The sequence below is a fragment of the Pseudonaja textilis genome, chromosome 2 (assembly GCF_049901715.1).
Source record: "Pseudonaja textilis isolate UNSWEBS1 chromosome 2, rPseTex1.2, whole genome shotgun sequence".
Taxonomy (NCBI): Eukaryota; Metazoa; Chordata; class Lepidosauria; order Squamata; family Elapidae; genus Pseudonaja; species Pseudonaja textilis.
In genome coordinates, this window is record NC_141991.1 from 194,184,615 (window position 1) to 194,202,535 (window position 17,921).

The window sequence follows — 17,921 nt, forward strand, 5'->3', positions numbered from 1 at the left end:
AGAAATTTGAATCCCACCCCTGTTGCACATGCATTCTTCATGAAGGTATGATGTACCTTCATATGGTTCTCCAGCTGTGTGCTTCTGTGGGAAACTGGGATAGTCAAATCATTTCTTTGGATGTTGTTCCAGAATATTCTTTACATTCATGACTGGTTCAGTTTTGCCTTTTTTGTTGTATAAGAATTTTTTTATTTCTAATTTCTCTACCTTCAAATTTTCTTGCATTCTTTTTGTTCTTATGTCTTGATATTTTTAAGTTCCATCATCTTTAGTGCCTGATGAATGGCTGATAGATTTCAAGTTCAGTGTAATATTTCAGCAAAGGGTTTCAAAAATCTCAGTATTGCTATGTAGAAATAAAAATATAATTAATTAAATTCCTTTTTTTAACATTCATATAGATACATGTATGTGTGTGTATGTATGTGTGTGTATGTATGTGTGTGTGTGTATAAAATGTATGTGTATGTATGTGTGTGTTTGTGTAAAAAAATATGGCAGTGTATCCTTTTTGCTCTAGAAGATTAATGAATAACTTGGCAATGATGATAAACTACAGTATTACCTTTAACCCCAGAAAAGCTCTACATTTACTGCTGAATTCTGATTTTAAAAAAATCACATTTTCACATTCTTTTCTCTTTGTAATTAGATCCTTTGTGCTACTTTTACATTTTTTCTGCCACCCAATCCTGAAATACTTAAAAACTTTGAAAAATAATAATTAGAGTTTTATTTTTTATTAAACCAATGAGGTTAAACATTTTCTTGCTTCTTGTTCTGATTACTGTAATAAATATCATGTAGCTGTATCATACTTCTACTTTGTTTTTTTAAACAAATCTTATTCTTTGGAATATTTTAGGATGAAACATAAATTCCTCATTCAAATGAAGACATTTTTAAGAGGGTTTTGAATGCAAGCTTATCTAGATCCTGCATTCAAATATACATGGCATTTTGCAATCCTAATATTTCCTTCCTTCCTTAATATTTATAACCTGCCTCAGTTTGAACAAAATATGACAACAAAGTCAGGTTAAAAGACAAAAACAAAAACAAAAGTTGCGCACAGATAATTAAAGTATACAGTTAAAAAACAACATCTCTATACATTTTCCTGAGGGGGTAATAGATAACCAGATGTCATCAGCATGCGATCCTAGCCAGTATCAATTATATAAAATGGGAATGAGCTCCCAAGACATTCTACACAGGATTTTCTAGGGGACTGAGTGTTGAAAGCCTATAGCACTGATTAAACCACCTACTACAATAAACGTTGAACTATTATAAGACAAATGTTCCCATCTTCGAATCCCTTCAGATGGCTCCAGAGATATGCCATAGATTGAACACTTCCAATAGGTCCTTGGATAGACTCACTTCATCTGGGTCCTGATGAAAGTCATTGACCAGAGTGATCAATGCCATTTCTGTCCCATAACCACGAAAAGATGAAAAAGATCCAGAACCTTTATTTCTAGTATGGATAATTTACCATTACAATCTCAGATACACTGACAAGAAGGGAAGTTGGAAACAAGGTAAACTTTATCAAAAAGGGCTGGGGTAAAAAGGACTTTTACAAAGCAGATGGCCCTTTAAAACTGCTTTACAGAATTTTCAGTTGCAGTTGCTCAAAGCTCATACAAAGTCATCTGAAGAAACCAGGAAGCACATGGCTTGATGTTGTAGATCAGGGGTGTCAAACTCAATTTCAATGAGGGCTGCATCAGGGTTGAGTCTGACTTTGGGGGAGAAAGGGTGGGTGTTGGCCAGGGTGGGCTGGTGAGCTCAACATCACTCATGTTGGGTGCACCTCTGGTGGCCTGAGTGCTCTACCAGCAAAAACAGGCTGCTGAGCTCCATTTTCAGTTGTGACAGCTTCCTGCAACCCTCTGTCAGTGAAAATGGAGCTTGATAGGGCCCCCTGCAGCCCTCATGAGCTCTGTTTTTAGCTGTGACGGCATTCTGCAACCTTCTGCCAGCTAAAACGGAGCTCGGGAGGCCGCAGGTGACCCTCCTGAGCTCTTTTGTTGTTGGCAGAGGCACTAAGGGTCGATCCTTTGCTGTTTCCAGAGTGGCCCCACAGCCAGATCTAAGCACCCCAAGGGCTGGATCTGGCCCCCAGGCTATGAGTTTGACACCCCTATGGTAGATAGAAGAATTCAGCCTGTCTTCTTCAGCTTTCACAAAGTCAAAATAATCTAAATTAGAACATAAGAAGCCGCTTCTGTTATCCAACCCAGAATGAATATCAGCAAATTTATTTGTTTTGCTACAAATGTTTTATCATTTCCATTTTTCCCTTAAAAGGTCTTGGTCCTGCTAAACGGTGCTTTTAAATGGGAATGCACAGATGCAAAATCTGCTTGGAGAGGAATACACTTTTTCCTGATCTTTAGACATGAGCTCTTAACAATCATCAGTTGTTTCTACTTTTTTTGTCTTTGCTTCTTTTAAATTGCTTCATATCCCTCCACTGCTTAGTAAACCAAGAAGCTGCATTGGATTTCCTGGCATATGTCTTGCGGCAGCAATGCAACCCCCCACCCACCTCTGTATTTTCCTGGCATTTTAAGAACACAGTGTTCTTTTTAGGAACATCTCAGTGAAAACTGTATAAAATCCCAGATTGACTCCATGGAGCTCTACATCCTTATGCCCTTGTCCACATTCTCATTCTCTTCCCGATCTGTTATAATCTCTATTTTCACCATGTACTTTGCAACCCATCTGCTGCCTGCATTCTCCCGCTTTTGTTTTCTCATTCTCCCTTTTACTTTTTCAGTCTCTTCATTTTTAATCTTTCCATTTCCTCTGCACAACTAACAAAATACCCCAAAGCAAAAGCTTGTACTAACATGCTAAAACTAATCCTGGATCTAGCAGACTAATTAGGAATTATTTCTTAATCTCTCATATGCCTAGATTAATGGAAAGGAAAAGGGGACAGTAAAGGATAGAATTTATGCCTAATCTCCATATATCATGGTATAGGATCAGTAAAAAAGATTCCCTATACATAGACACTAGTTGTTCACACATCATATTAGGGTATCCTATGCTAGCTTGGTTTTGTTTTAATATGATATACATAATATGATATGGTTTGTAACCAATAATTAATTTCATTAATCAGCTTTTTATATTGCTTTTCACTTGAAAATATTGAAGTATCTTAGAATGATACAACAAAATAAGTAAAACTACTACAACATGTTATACAAGGGGCTACCCAGAGGAGCATTCAGAAACTTCAACTGATGCAGAACATGGCTTCATGGGTACTAAATGGTACCAGATATATGGTGCAATTACAGCTGCATGAGCTACGTTGGCTACCAGTATGTTTCTGGAGCAATTCAAGGTGCTGGTTGTCACCTTTAAAGCCTTACATGGCTTGAGACTGAATTATCTACTGCCTTTTCCCTAACTCTTCCCATCAAGTTCAATCTAGCAGTTTGGTCATGCTGCAGATCCTGTAAGCCAAAGAGGGTCAGCTGGGGGAGGGACTAGAAAAGAGCACAATAGCCCTGGTCTCTGGAATATCCCTCATTGGAGATTAGAATGGCCCCCAACCCATTCACAAGGCTTGGTTGTGTTCCCAAGTCTGGGGTATAGAATGTGTCAAGGGATCCGTTTCCTCACTTTACTGTCAACTGACCAAGTATCTCAGCTGCAGTATATATTTATTTTGGGATGTTTTTTATTGTTCTAAAACATTTTTATTGTTTAAGTAGTTCAGGTAACACTTCCAATAGTTGTTCACACTGACAACCATTGTAGCATCCCTATGATCACGTGATCAAAATTCAGACATCTGGCATGTGATTGTTGCCGTGTCCCGTGGGGGTCATGTAATCACCTTTTGCATCCTTCTGACATGCAACATCAATAGGGGAAGCTAGATTCACTTAACAATCATCTGACTAACTTAACAACTGCAGGTTGTAAACTGGAGCAAAACTTACTTTATAACTGTCTTGCTCAGCAATGAAAATTTTGACCTCAGTTGTGGTCTTAAATTGAGGACGACCTGTACAATAAAAACAGTAAAAACATTTTTTAGTTGTAAGTCTCTCAGAGTCATTGGTTTATATGGATAGCTATAGAACTTGCATAAATAAAGGAAAAAATATTAAAATGATGCAATATAAAAATAAATACTTCAATTATTCAGTAATTCAAAACTACTGATTATGGCAGTAATAAAATCAAGGGAAGACCAGAAAAAAGTCTGATTGCCAGTGGAAGGGTGCCCCCCACCCCAAGTGGGGAATTACTGAAATGTAGAGCATAAATCTGGCCTTTATTGGGGTGTACAAAATATATTGACTTTACAAACTCATCATGTGAGTTTCGATGAAAGTTCTTAAAAGCAAAATTTGCTTGCTTGTGCATCTCATTATGTTCAACAAGTCATATTGCACCAAAACAAAAATAGGAAGTAATGAAAACTTTTATATACTACTACTATATACCATTTAGTTACTATTAATATGTAATGAAAAATAATTAATTGTTGAACATACTTAGTTTAAATATGTCATACAATAGACTAATTAGTTACAGGTATAGAAATAATTAAGCGAAATTAGACATATCATATTAGCTACCAGTAAAAGCCATACACCATTATTCATTTTTGAAGATAAAATGAAATGGGTGAAATACAGAACTGCAAACAAATATGTGTGGTATGAAATGTAAATCACAACATAATCAGAAATGCTACAACTGACATATTTAATCAGACATCAGGATATAAGCACAAGAACAGTATTTGCATGATAACATAATTCACACGCATTGGCATTTGGTTGTCACTGCAGTTGGTTATGGATGGTGCAGAGTAAATATAACTAATTATCCGACTAGCCAACTAGAAAAGGGTAAATTGTTTTACATATGATTTATAGGTTTCTTTGTAGAAAACATATTAAATATTAAAGAATTAGGATGTTACCCAGTATCATTAACTATCACCATTATGCAAAATTTAATATTTAATCCTAATATTCAAGAAGCAGTATTATTATCAGAGTCAATTTATGAGCAAATACAAGCTTTCAGCATAAAGCTGTATTAAAATTTGACTGAATTCTAGTTCAGTGACCCAATTTGTACAAATTCTAAGTTCCATGAGGTGAAATATAACTCCTATAAAATGTCCCAAAACACATAGTCATACACTTTCATGTATGTTTTAGTGCTTTTAAGAAGTGCCTAAAAGTAGACAGAGTAGTTTCATATATTGGGCCATAGTTTACTGTACCATGGTAATTTAAACAATCGCGGGAATCTGATCTACACAAAATGATAAAGGTTCCATTGTAAACTGAGTCATATATTAAGTCAAAATTAAACAAAGCATAGTGTGGTAATTGGAACTATCAATAGTGTCTTTCAGTTTTCTTTTTCTTTTTCTTTTGGTTAATGAAACAAATTTTTTGATCACAAGGGATTTTCAATTATGATATTTTAAAGGGAAAGTATTATGTCCTTTATTAGAAATTGAGCTTGATCTCTTTGATAAAGTAATTACAAGCATTATCTAATTCACCCCCCCCAAAAAAATACAGTGGAACCTCGGGTCACGACTGTAATCCGTTCCAGAACTACAGTCGCAATCCAATTTGGCCATGACTGAAAGCACGACCGACTGCGAATGCACAGACAAAAATTTGTGTGGACTGTGCATACAGGGAAGGGGAAATTGACATGGAAAGGGAATTTGCTGTGGCCGGGTTTGTTCACCACCCGATTCTTGAATTGTGACCCGATTCAAAAGTTGGGTGGATTTTTTTGGTTGGAATGTGATTTGGTCACGAACAGAAGCATTTGTGACCCAAGATTCCACTGTAATTAATCTATGTGTCCCCTTTACTGAGTTTAAAATAATTATTTGAGAATGGCAGGCTACAGCTTCTCCGAAGCATCTATTTTGCTTTAGCTTTTATTCAGCCTTTTTTGATAGAAAGTAAAGAACAATGAAAGGAGTCAATTTTGAGTTTTAGGTGCTAGAGAATTGATGAAGCTTTAATTTCCTGAATGGCGTTTCTGATTTTATACCTTGTATCATTTGATCCAATTCAGGGTTACTAACTTTCTAAATCTTATTAGTATATTGTACATCGCTAGTGTTCAATTATATTCTAAAGAAAAATACTTAATTTTTTATACCAAAACGTATGAAAGTTTTTTTCATTATTCAAAAGCACATTTAAAGTGTAACATTGGAACACAGATGTGCCAATCTTTTTTGTTAATTGTAAATATTATTTGCATTTTTATTTACTGATGTTCTATAAATAACTGTAAAGGCAGTTTGTGTCTTTTCACGTGGAGTTGCATTTGGTAAAATCCCACAACTGCAAAGTAAATAATTTTCATTGACCCTAAGTATTAAGATATGAAATCTAGCAGTTATATGATTTTGTTTTGCTTCTCAAGGATAATATCACCTCCCCAAAGACTCCTTTCTCCCTGTGTTGCATCAAAATACCAATATATATGTTGTTCACTTACTACTGTTGATTTTGTTACAGCAAAATAGTTTATTTGTACTTTATAAAATAACTTGTTTATAATGCAATGGTAGGCAAAATGTCAGAATTTGCAGGAAGTTTTTTCATCTTTATATTTCTTATGTCAGACATCAATGCCTTTAGGTTTATGTGTGTCCCTAACAAATAAGAATCATACATATATAATATCTTAAATTTCTAAAAACCACAACAAAACTGTCTTTATCATTTTCTTTAGTATGCAATGAGATTTGTAAAAAAAAATTGATATATTATAGATATGTGACCATTTATGTTACTTTCTAAGATACTGTCAATTGTCCTACTATAGAAATGTGAGAATTTACATTACATTCCAAGATACTGTCAATATTCTATGTATTACAGTCTATGCTATTGGCTAATACTGTTGGATAAGAAGCATATCTGGTGGGGCTCAGAAGGAGAACTTTTTCTTCCCTCTAGAGATTAGATTGACTCCACTCTTGCTGGCCTTAAATAGGCCTTAAATGCCTAGTTTTGTATTTGAGCCTTAGGCCCTAGGTCTGGGAATGAACATGTTTCCTGGCTGAATTAATGGCTGTGATTTTTTCTCTCTAATTTGTTTGATATGTACTATTTTTATTTATTTTTAATCATGTTATCTTCCTAGAGTTATTTGTTTTAGATGGGCAATCTATCAGTCAAATAAATCAATAAATAACCATTCATTTTGAAATCATAAGTCATGTGAAATGTCACTATAAATGAGACAATTACTACAGTTTAAAAAAACTGTTATCTGAATGGGATGTAAAAGTTCTTAATGTTCTATTGTTGATCATCTACTTCTCTAGTGGCATACGTAGAGTTCCCTCCTTCTGTTTTTCCACACTACATCCTATGACATGGATAATAGAGAATGACTGACCCAAATTCATCCAGTGAGATCCCATGGCAGGCTGTGGATTAGAATTTTATCTTCCAATTTCTGGGCCAATGCTTTTATCATTGGTTTTATTTCTCTCTCATGTTTAAAGACGGGGAAGATAATAAAATGATTCTTTAATATGCAGGCAATTTAATATGTGTCTTCCATTATTGTTATATGGATTTATAAAATTTATTCTTTTGTTTATTTTTATCACAATAATTATCAAAATATGCAGGCAATCTCTTTTGCCAGAATTGTTAATGAATATCTTTAAAATCTCAATTAAAATTTAAAAGAAAGACAGAATATTTCAGTGATTTTCTCAAACAAAAAGCAACTGAATTATGGAACTTATTTAAGGAGTAATTGGGCTTTCCACAGAGACAATTCTGTTTACTTGCAAATAGATGTGTATAGGAAGTTGACAGGCAAGTTTTATTTTATTCAGATAATGTCACCTTTTCCAGTAAGGTTAAAAATGGGGGTGGAGGTTGAATCTGTTGTCTACAATAATGATTAGAGCATTTATGGCTCTTCAGGCATGACAAAAGGCCACCAGCTGAAAGATGGAACTCTAAAGTCAAAACCAGCATCAGACAATGTCAAACAAATTCTACCTCCAACTCTCTTGGCATGACTAAAACATTTAGACAAATTTGTATGCCTGATCCTTAAACTTCCAGAGTAGTTCTGAAGATGATCACAAGACCAAAATAAAGGTGCTATGAAGTCTGGTTATTGTAAAGGAATTTAGAGATGGGGAAGATTGTTTAGAAGGAGAAGAGACAGATAGAAATTGAACAGACTTTCAACATTCTGCTATTAAACCCTACCATGAGGAAGAAACATTCCTGAGGCCTTGGCAATGTCTGTTTCCTGACCTGGCCTATCTCAAAGGATTGCCTGAATTTAGCTGTGCAAGAAAAGGATAGAGGACAAAGCTTTGGTCAACAAATAAGATTTATGAGAAATGAATGCAGATTCTAACCACAGATAAGAAAGGTCAAACAAAGATATCTCAATGTGGAAAGTCACCAAATAGAAGAAAATGACTAGAAAAACTAAGAGAAAAATATAGGTAAGGTGATTACTCAAGAGTAATTATGGGGGAAAATATCCAAGAGGCAAATAAAATTAAAAGAAGACAGAAAAATTCAGAAACTCTTTACAAGTGAGATTATAGAAACATTTGTAGATAGAGAATACTTTCAGGAACAAAATTCTAGATACTGAGAAATAAGAGGCAACAGACTCCCTGTCAAATAGGAAAGCACTAGACAGAGATAATATACCCACTGAACTGTTGAAAGGTACAGGGAAGGGATAAAGTGATAAAATTTCCATTTTACTTACTATGGAACAAGGCTGTGTGACCTAAAACTTGGAAAATGTAAGTTTATTTACTTATGTAGAATTATGTACTAATTCTACACAGAAGTAAAGTTTTACTTAAGATGTAATAACAAAGAAAAACAGTCTTAAGATAGAAGAAAGCTAAATAAACAGCCTGGTTTTGGAAAACTCAGAAATATGAAATTTGGTGAGCATAAGATGGATAATGCAGACAGCAAATGAATTCAAGTGGTAGGTTAGTCAACTACAGCAAGGCTTTGGATTATGTAGAATAGTTCATGCCTGAATGTGGAATATATTAAGACAAGTGGATATGTCAGAATACCTGATCGTTTTTCTGAAGAATATTTATAATGAACAAGAAACTATTATACAAAGTTTGGATAAACAAAAATAAGGAAGAGCATAAAACAGAGCTGTTTATTGTTTTCTTATCCTTTTAATCTGTATTAAAACGCAATTTAAGAATGGCATCAATGGAACACCTGATATATAGAGCCAAACTTGGAAGATGAAATACTAATAATTTGAGATATACAGGCAACTTCACTTCATTAATGAAAGTAAGGAAGAGTTAGAAGAGTTAATTATAAAAGTAAAATATAGAGTAAAACATCTGTGTTAATATTAAATATTAGGAAGATAAAAAATAATGTCAGCCAGTGAATTTACCATTGATGGTGAAAAGGTAGCTTTATTGCATTTGACTAGACCAGGGGTGTCAAACTCGTGGCCTGTGGTCCAGATTCATCACACACTGGTCACACCCATGCCCGAAGGGGGAAAAGTCATGATACGTCATGTGATGATACCATGACAATAAGAATTTGACACTCCTGGACTAGACCATGCAGTAGAAATATAAAAAGGAAATTATTCCCACAGAGGAAAACAGTGGCAAATTTAGACGGGTTTATGAAGAATAAGGCTACTTCCATGACAACACAAAGCTACAGTCTTTCCAGTAGTCATATCCAGCTGTGTAAGCTGGCCATTAGAATAGAAAGAAAATAATTTCAAATTATGGAATTCGAAATGTTACTAACAGTAGCATGAATTGCAATGAAGACCCAATCAATCAGCAACCAAATAAAAAGACAATTGCTCTCTATTTGGATACGTGATGCACATGGAACAAGTAAAAAATAACGCTACTTAATCAATATTAAGGGGAAAAGAATAGTAAAGAAAAAAACAATGGATAAAGCAGGTGATCAGAATCAAGAATATCACTGGAATGTGCTTTCACCAGCTGTGAGTATGATCAGGGATAAATTGAAACTATAAGCATTTATCCATCCAGTCACCTGGGGCTCAGGTTTGACTTAGTAGTACTAGCTAACTTTCGATTTTGCCATTTCTGCTCCCAGAATTGCCTTTTTTCAGATTTGGAATTTGATCCGTCAATTAATTTTGTCTGTACAATTAATGATGGATCTCCAGTATTTCAGAGTTACATCTTTCTAAGCCATAGACCAAGGTGGTGCACACAAAGCATATCTGTAATAAATAAGCATTCTCACACACAGGCTTCACTAGTAACAAAGAACATGTCTTTTAATTTGAATTATTGCATTTTACATTTATGTAAGGTAAATTATTGCAGCAATCTGTCAGAAGCTGGATAATTCAGGTTCATGACCTCTGAGAAATACCTTAAGCAAAACAAATTTTGTATGGTGGAAAAAAAACCTGACTGGGATGATAGATTTACAGCTTATCATAGGATCAGAATACAGTATGGATTACCAGTGATTCTTTTAGTACTATATATAGTTCCGTAATGAAAACTGTGGGCTAAAATTGAAAGAGCTTGCTTGTATTCACAGAAAAATCTTATCATAAACCTGCTTCAAAAGCTGTTTGTCATGAAACCTGAGTGTGGAGCTTTTTTTTCAAGCAAATAGCTGCTGTATTTAATTTTCATAGTGCATATTCCAAAGAATAAATCTAGCACATAGAGTTATTTGTTGGGTTAATCCTGTTTGTTCATGATAAGTATGCTTTCTCAGTACCCATCTTAGTTTTGTCAGTTAATCTTAACTGTACATGAAAAGAATGTAGACACCTAAAAGGGATCTTTTTTTTAACAAAAAAAATCCAAATGTGACAGAGCTATATTAAGATGTAAAAATTATATAAAAATACTATTTTAAAGGTACTGTAAGAAATTATGTATATGTATGCATAATTTACTGTGTTTTTTCCTATGGTAGGGAAGGATATACATGATTATATTAATATATTATTAAAATATATTAATTTTATCAATAGCTATGACTTGAATTTGCTTCCTCCTATGCTTATCAGAATTTGGACCTTAGATAAACTTTAGTATTATAATACATTTATTTCATAATTTTATTAGTTATAAAACAATAAAAATCAGTTATTAAAATTAACTCCTGTACTTTTTAAAAAAAAATCTAGTTAAATATATACTTAATTCATTTAATTTCTATTTATCAGTATTCAGGCATTGATAAATTCCTGCTTCCTATCATAAAATGTAGTATGGAATGTTTTCAAACAAAATCTGAAATACATGAAGCAATTGTTCCTAAAACCAATTAAAACCAATTGTATAGCTATCAAAAGACCTAACAACTATAGATCATTATAATTTTGTGCAGGATAATCTCTAAACAGCATCTTCCCATACCTAACTGATCCATCTACAGCAGAATTTATTTTAATCATCTTTAGCATCCTGTACTACACTAAAAAAAAGGAATATCTGTACCTGACTTCATAATTTCCAATCTTTTTGGATATGTCAATATATTCACTGGTATGAAGCTGATTGTTTCATCAATCTTCCAGGCTGCTCTGTTGGCAGCCTCCTGGAAGAAGTGAATTTGGGGTGTCAGACAATAAAAATATTTCTGCCCTAGCAAAGCAGTTGAAAAGAAAACTGCTAAGGAATTTTAATTCAGCTATTTTAAATGGAGATTAAATATTCTGAATGTCTATTTCTTAAAATAAAACGGATAGATAGAGGAGTTCAATAGTAGAATGACAACTGCCAAAGATACATGCTAGATTCAGAAAAGGCAGAATCCTCAGGCACACATTGCTAATGTCCAGTGGATAATGGTAAAGGCAAGGAAAATTTAGCACTCTTGACATATCTATTTTTTCATCTTTTTTTTTTGCTTTACTAACAATGCAAAGTCTTTTGATTATGTAGACCATAATAAATGCACAAAGCAGATGGATACCAAGACACCTGATATATCTGTTAATGATTGAAGTGATAACTAAATGTTGGAACAGAATATGGAGCAACTAAATTGTTCAAAATGAAGAAAGAAGTGTACCAAGTTCTATAAAGTCATCTTCTTCATTTAACATATGCAGAAAATATCCAGAGAAATGCTGGGTTAGAAGGAATCAAAATTACTGAGAAGTACTGATGATACCATTTTGACGTCTGGATGTCTGGAAGTGAGGCGCATTTAATTTCTTGTAGAAGATTTTTTAAGAAGTGGGAAAAAAAAACAATTAAAGGCCTCTAAAACATCTTCAATGAGCCAAATAACCCAATAGCCTAAGACAAAAAGAACTGAAAAATTCTGTTAAAACCACTATGTAGGACAGATAGACAAAAGACTGGCAGAGTCAAATTCAGGTAATTCAGCAAATGAATATCAATGAATTAATTCTTCCTTTGAAAAGCAATTTCACAGTAATTTCAATAAATGGAGGCAATTATCTAAGTCATTGTTTCAATCCCCTAAACTCTGCATAAATTGGACCTGATTCCCACTATTTGATTATGAGTTACTCCTTCCAAAAATTTCATATCTGTTTGGGCATGCAAATAGCTATGGAAAACCAGATTGTTTCAGGCTGAAACACTGGTAGAACTGATAGAATTATTAACAGAATTATTCTATCAATAACTGTTGTGCTACTTAGAGTTTTACATCTATTTTCTGTCTCAGCCTCTATAAGGCATTATGAACGCCAGCTAGGATGCACCTAGAAAAGCCAGAAATAATTTAATCAACCAGTACTCAGAATCTTACTGTGCCTCTTAAAATGAGTCTTACATCCTCATATATACTTCAAACAAATAAATTTCTTCTTATTGTTAGCAACGAAGAACAAGTGTGGACAAACTTCACCCAAATCAGCCACTTTCTTTTTGAGCCAATTATTTTGTTTATGCCAGGTGGATCTCAAAGCAATAGACTGGTTTCCTGCCCTTCAGGGCACCTACAGAATTACATTAAATTCCTCATTTTAATTATCTTGCTTATGTTACTTAAAATGAAGAAGCATCTTGTTCTATGCCAAAATTATTCAAAATGAATATTTCCTGACTTGTCTGTCAAGCTTGACTTCCTAGTTCTATAAGCTGGCACAGAACCAAGATGTATAGTAACATAGCAACTGCAGAGTATTGAAAAGGCACCCTTGAAGTTTGAATAAGCAAGTCTCAATTAAAGAACACCAAGTAGCCAGAAGAAACCTTGGAGGAGAAAAATGCTTTTTCATACCTCTTAATAAATTAAAAGATTATTGAAAATTAACTATCATGGAAAGACTGGTTATCCTAAAACAGTTCGTATTACTTTCATCTCAAATCTACTCTGGATAATTTGACACCAATCTCTAGTGTTAACAAAAAAGATGTGAAGAAATTGTATCCTCAACCTCGTTGCCCAAATCAATGATGCCTCAAAATTTAGCAAACATTCCTGAAACAGAAGAAGTGGGTGTGTCAATGGGCTAAGTGGGTCTGAGTGATTCAGTCAGTTGTAGCTCAAGAAGGCACTTTATACTGGCAACATGTCAAAAGTCAACTGCTGCCCAGATTTTTATGTATAAGTTGCTTAAAAATAAACCTGAAAAAGAGCTAGGTTATGTTAATAAATTCACTAAAGAAAGGGAAAAAAAATGATATCTGTAGAACTAGATATAGTAGTTATAGTAGACCTCTACATATACCTTGGCCAACAGATCTCAATGGAAGGTGATACAACAAAGTAAATGGTCCAAAAAAGATTGCAGCAATGGAACAGTTGGCTTCAGATCAGATTTTTCTATTGGTGATCCCTTCTGTATCCCAGGTAGGGCTACATCACATTCTCCATGCACTAGCCTTCTACCACCAAACTGAAATATAGGAATACATAGGGTTACCCTCGAAGCGTATCCAGAAACTACAGCTGACCCAAGAAAGCAGCGGTGCGGATAATTCTTGAGTTCCCTATGGTGGCTAATGTTGCATTGCTGTTCCGTGAGTTGCACTAATTTCAAATTTGCTTCCAAACACCATATATGGGTGTGCCCTTGCTCATTGGGATATATACAGCTAGTCAACCTGCTCATACTTTTCTGAAGATAGTAGTGACCAGCCATTTAGGCTTTTTTCTGAAGCTTGTTTCCTGTGTCAAAGTGAACTAAAAAAATTGAATAGATTCATGGATATTTGATTTAGCCTGAATGTATTTTGCCTGTTTGCAAGCACATTAAGGAAAGCTTGCTAATGGCAGTAAAGATATTGCCGAAGAAGAAAAGGTTCAGGTAAGGACAGCCTGCTGAGCCTGCTGACATCACAAAGAAAAGAGAACTGTCTTCTGGCAGGTTTCCAAATCCTTTCAAGGAAACATGGTTTATAATCTCATATCCTTCCCTACAAATCAAAGCACAGGCAAAGAGCAAAAGTGTGTCATTTTTCTCAATGGGTAAGGTTTTGGGTTTGTTTGTTTTTCCAGTGTAAATAAAACTTGGAAGCTAAGGCACATGGATTTGGGGGTGAAAAATCAAAGGAGGATTTTCTGCCTATTTTCCTTTAAGATAAAGTACGGAACACCTTTCATGCATTGGAAACTGAGCATGGCTTTCTTTCTTTGGGGAGTAGGATCAATTTGGGAATCAATTTCTGTGAAAAATGTATAGAAGGATTGCTTTAACTTTATGAGAAAGACAGAGATCCATTTATTTTAATGCTTACCTCTATGATATAACTACTAGGAAAAATTTATCTAACTATCAAACTACATCTTCAATAGTTTTGCATCTATTTGGAGGGAGGGAGGAAGAAAGGTGTTCAGTACATTGTGGCTTAGTACTTTCAGTAACCATGGATTTAGCAATGGTCTCACCTAATTTGGCTTTAAGAACTTTCACAACTATGGTCTTAATTATTGGTCTCACAAAATGTATGATAACTGTATTCTTTTAAACTATTTTCTCTCTAAATCAGAACTGAAAACAATTTAATAAAGCCTCCTTACTCTCTGTATAGTAGTGTTTTTTTTTTTTTAAGGAGTGAGCACATCTCATGGAAAGAGAAGGCAGAGAGATGATTCATTTTTAGTTAACTAATTTTTAATTTGGCAAACAAACAAATAATACAATGCAATTACATATACGCTATTCAGAGACATTTTCAAAAATCATTTTGGAAAAACAAATAAATAAATGAGCTTATTGATTGTGTGCGTTTGTAGAGAGGAAAGAAAGAATAATGGAGTCCAAGTGCCTATTGGCCACCTTTACACATCCCAAAATACCAGCATATTCTACCATACCATATAGACCTGTGAGTGGAAGCATGAAAGGGGATAGGAAAACAAGAATGAAGAAACTCTGAGAACTCTTGCAGCTAGTATGTGTTGCTATGATACTAGTTCTAAGAATTCATTTTTTCCTTTTCCTTCTTATTCTCCCTGAGTCCAGGGAAGCTAAAGCAAAGCATGATGACCAAGAGTCTCAATAGGATACCTTCTCTGCAGGGTTAAGAGATAGGGTGGGGCTAATGAGTGCACAGTTGTCTGTTCATTATTTTGTAACTGAGCACAAGTAAAATAAAATACAAATGGACTGATTTCCATTTAACCTAAAGTAGTCTTCAAGAACTTTTGCTATTATGGTCAGCTTCAGTTCAGCAAGCTATTTAAGCCGAAGTTCTACACAGAAATTGTTTTGGTTACAGATTCATCTCTTGCTGCCGCTACACTAAACATGCCAAAAGGTTGCTTGCTTGCTTTTCTTTCTTCTTTTCTTTTCTTTTTGCAAATATAAGAGAATTTAAATAAAATTCTAGATAACTATTTCATAGATGATATAGTACATTAACTCTATCCATACTTTCCCATTTATCCCACACATAAGCATTTGTACATGTGCATATGTGTTTCCATGCTATTTTATACACGCAGGATCTATTTTTGCCCTATTGATACTGAAAAATTCAAATGCATTCCCAGAAGGGTAAGGAATACCCAGAAAAGACCTTTTATAATTGTTGGCATGATTTCTAGGAATGTATAATAACAAAATGTTACCTAAAAACTATTACTCCATATAAAAAGGATTCTCAAAAGAAGTAAGGAGTTTGAGTCATTTTCATTTAATTTGTCATTTATTAAAGTTACCTTGCTGCTTGTTAATTAGGATGTTAGTTTTTGATCTCCTGTTTAATAAATCAGTATAGTTATATATTGACAATTTATTTGATTATGCTAATGAAAAGGTTAATATTATTTTACCTTGCACTTGTGAACTAATCACTTACATACAATCCTTGTTTTGCTCCCTTCCCTTTCTCTAGCACTGCAGTGATAATACACATCTTTGTCAGTCAGATATGAATATTGTTGGTGCCTGGAAGAGAGGCTACACTGGAAAGAATATTGTGATCACCATTTTGGATGATGGCATTGAAAGAAACCATCCAGACTTGACGCAGAATTATGTGAGTGTCCATATTGCTTCAGATTGCAGAACCTGTTGCTAATTAATAATACACTGCCTACAACCTATGATCCAAAGACAGTAATAAAACACAAAACATGCCTGTGTATTTGTACAATATAAAATCTTTAGAGAAAGAAGTGGAGAAGCTGGATTCAAAGGCAGAGATTAAAATCCAAGAATCCAATCAAACTGTATCTATAGACCAAAGTGTAATGCATGTAGTATTCTGAGGCAGTTACTATGAAATCCTAAACAACCTATAAGCAAGATCAGGGATGAGCAACTGAGTGAAGGGATCAATTGTTTATATTCTATCTACTCTGAGTTCTTAAATATTAATATCAGGCTCTTGTTAGCACATACTGGATTTTGTGCAGTTATGTCTTGTTTTATAAGCTAATTGACTTCAATTTATTCTGAAGCCTATAAATACTAAGATTCCTCTTACCTATCTACTGAATACATCTTAGAATACAGCTGCAAAGTATATTTACTAGAAAGTTTATATATATATATATATTTCATCATGAATTCATCAATTAACATTTGAGGGACTAAATCATATGATACATTAATATGCATTGCCAATGAACATTTCAATTTCAGCACTTTGTTTAGATCAGAGTTGTTTTATTACTAGAATTTTCTGATACAACTATGATAACTTACTTCATCCTGCCTATCAAATTCTTAACTGTGATCTTTATAGTGAGGATGTAGGTTCCTCTTCAACTCACATTAATCCTACTATTTTTAGAAAACAGCTTTGGCTGGGTGTTTACATATTAGGTATAAATCATAGTTTAAATATGACCCATAATGTTGGGTTCATTAAGCTATAGGCAAGCTAACCACATCACTAATTTACTACAGTGAATGCTTTTGAAAGGATTTGACATTAGGTTCCTAAAAGTGTCTAGAGAAAATGTAAAATGATTGATTTTACAATAATTGATTTATCTTTTACAAGCACTATACCTATAGGTGTATCTGTAGATAAATAAGAAGAAATAATAGGAAGGAGGGAATTATTATAGATTTAATGTGCCATAGATGCTTGCAATAAAATTAGGTAACTTATAAGTTTTAAGTCACATTTATGCCACACACCCTCATTTTTCTCAGTATACACACAATATATATATATATATATATATATATATATATATATATATATATATATATGTGTGTGTGTGTGTGTGTGTGTGTGTGTGTGTGTGTGTGTGTGTGTGTATATATATATATATATATATATATATATATATATATATATATATATATATATATATATTCCACCAGACAGTCAATTATTTGGAAGCCTGCACTCAGAAACAAAAAAATCTCCACACCACTAGCCAGGCAAACACCTGGGCACAAACAGATCCCACCCCCCGATGCCTCCAGCT

General features: G+C 34.0%; 1 protein-coding gene across 1 annotated transcript in view; it reads left to right on the forward strand.

Moving 5' to 3' along the window:
- Positions 1-17,921, forward strand: part of PCSK5 (proprotein convertase subtilisin/kexin type 5) — a 135,174-nt gene that overhangs the window by 37,985 nt on the left and 79,268 nt on the right. The window contains exon 4 of the mRNA XM_026703821.2: positions 16,370-16,513. Within this exon, the coding sequence (XP_026559606.1) occupies positions 16,370-16,513 (144 nt within the window). The remainder of the gene's footprint in view (positions 1-16,369; positions 16,514-17,921) is intronic.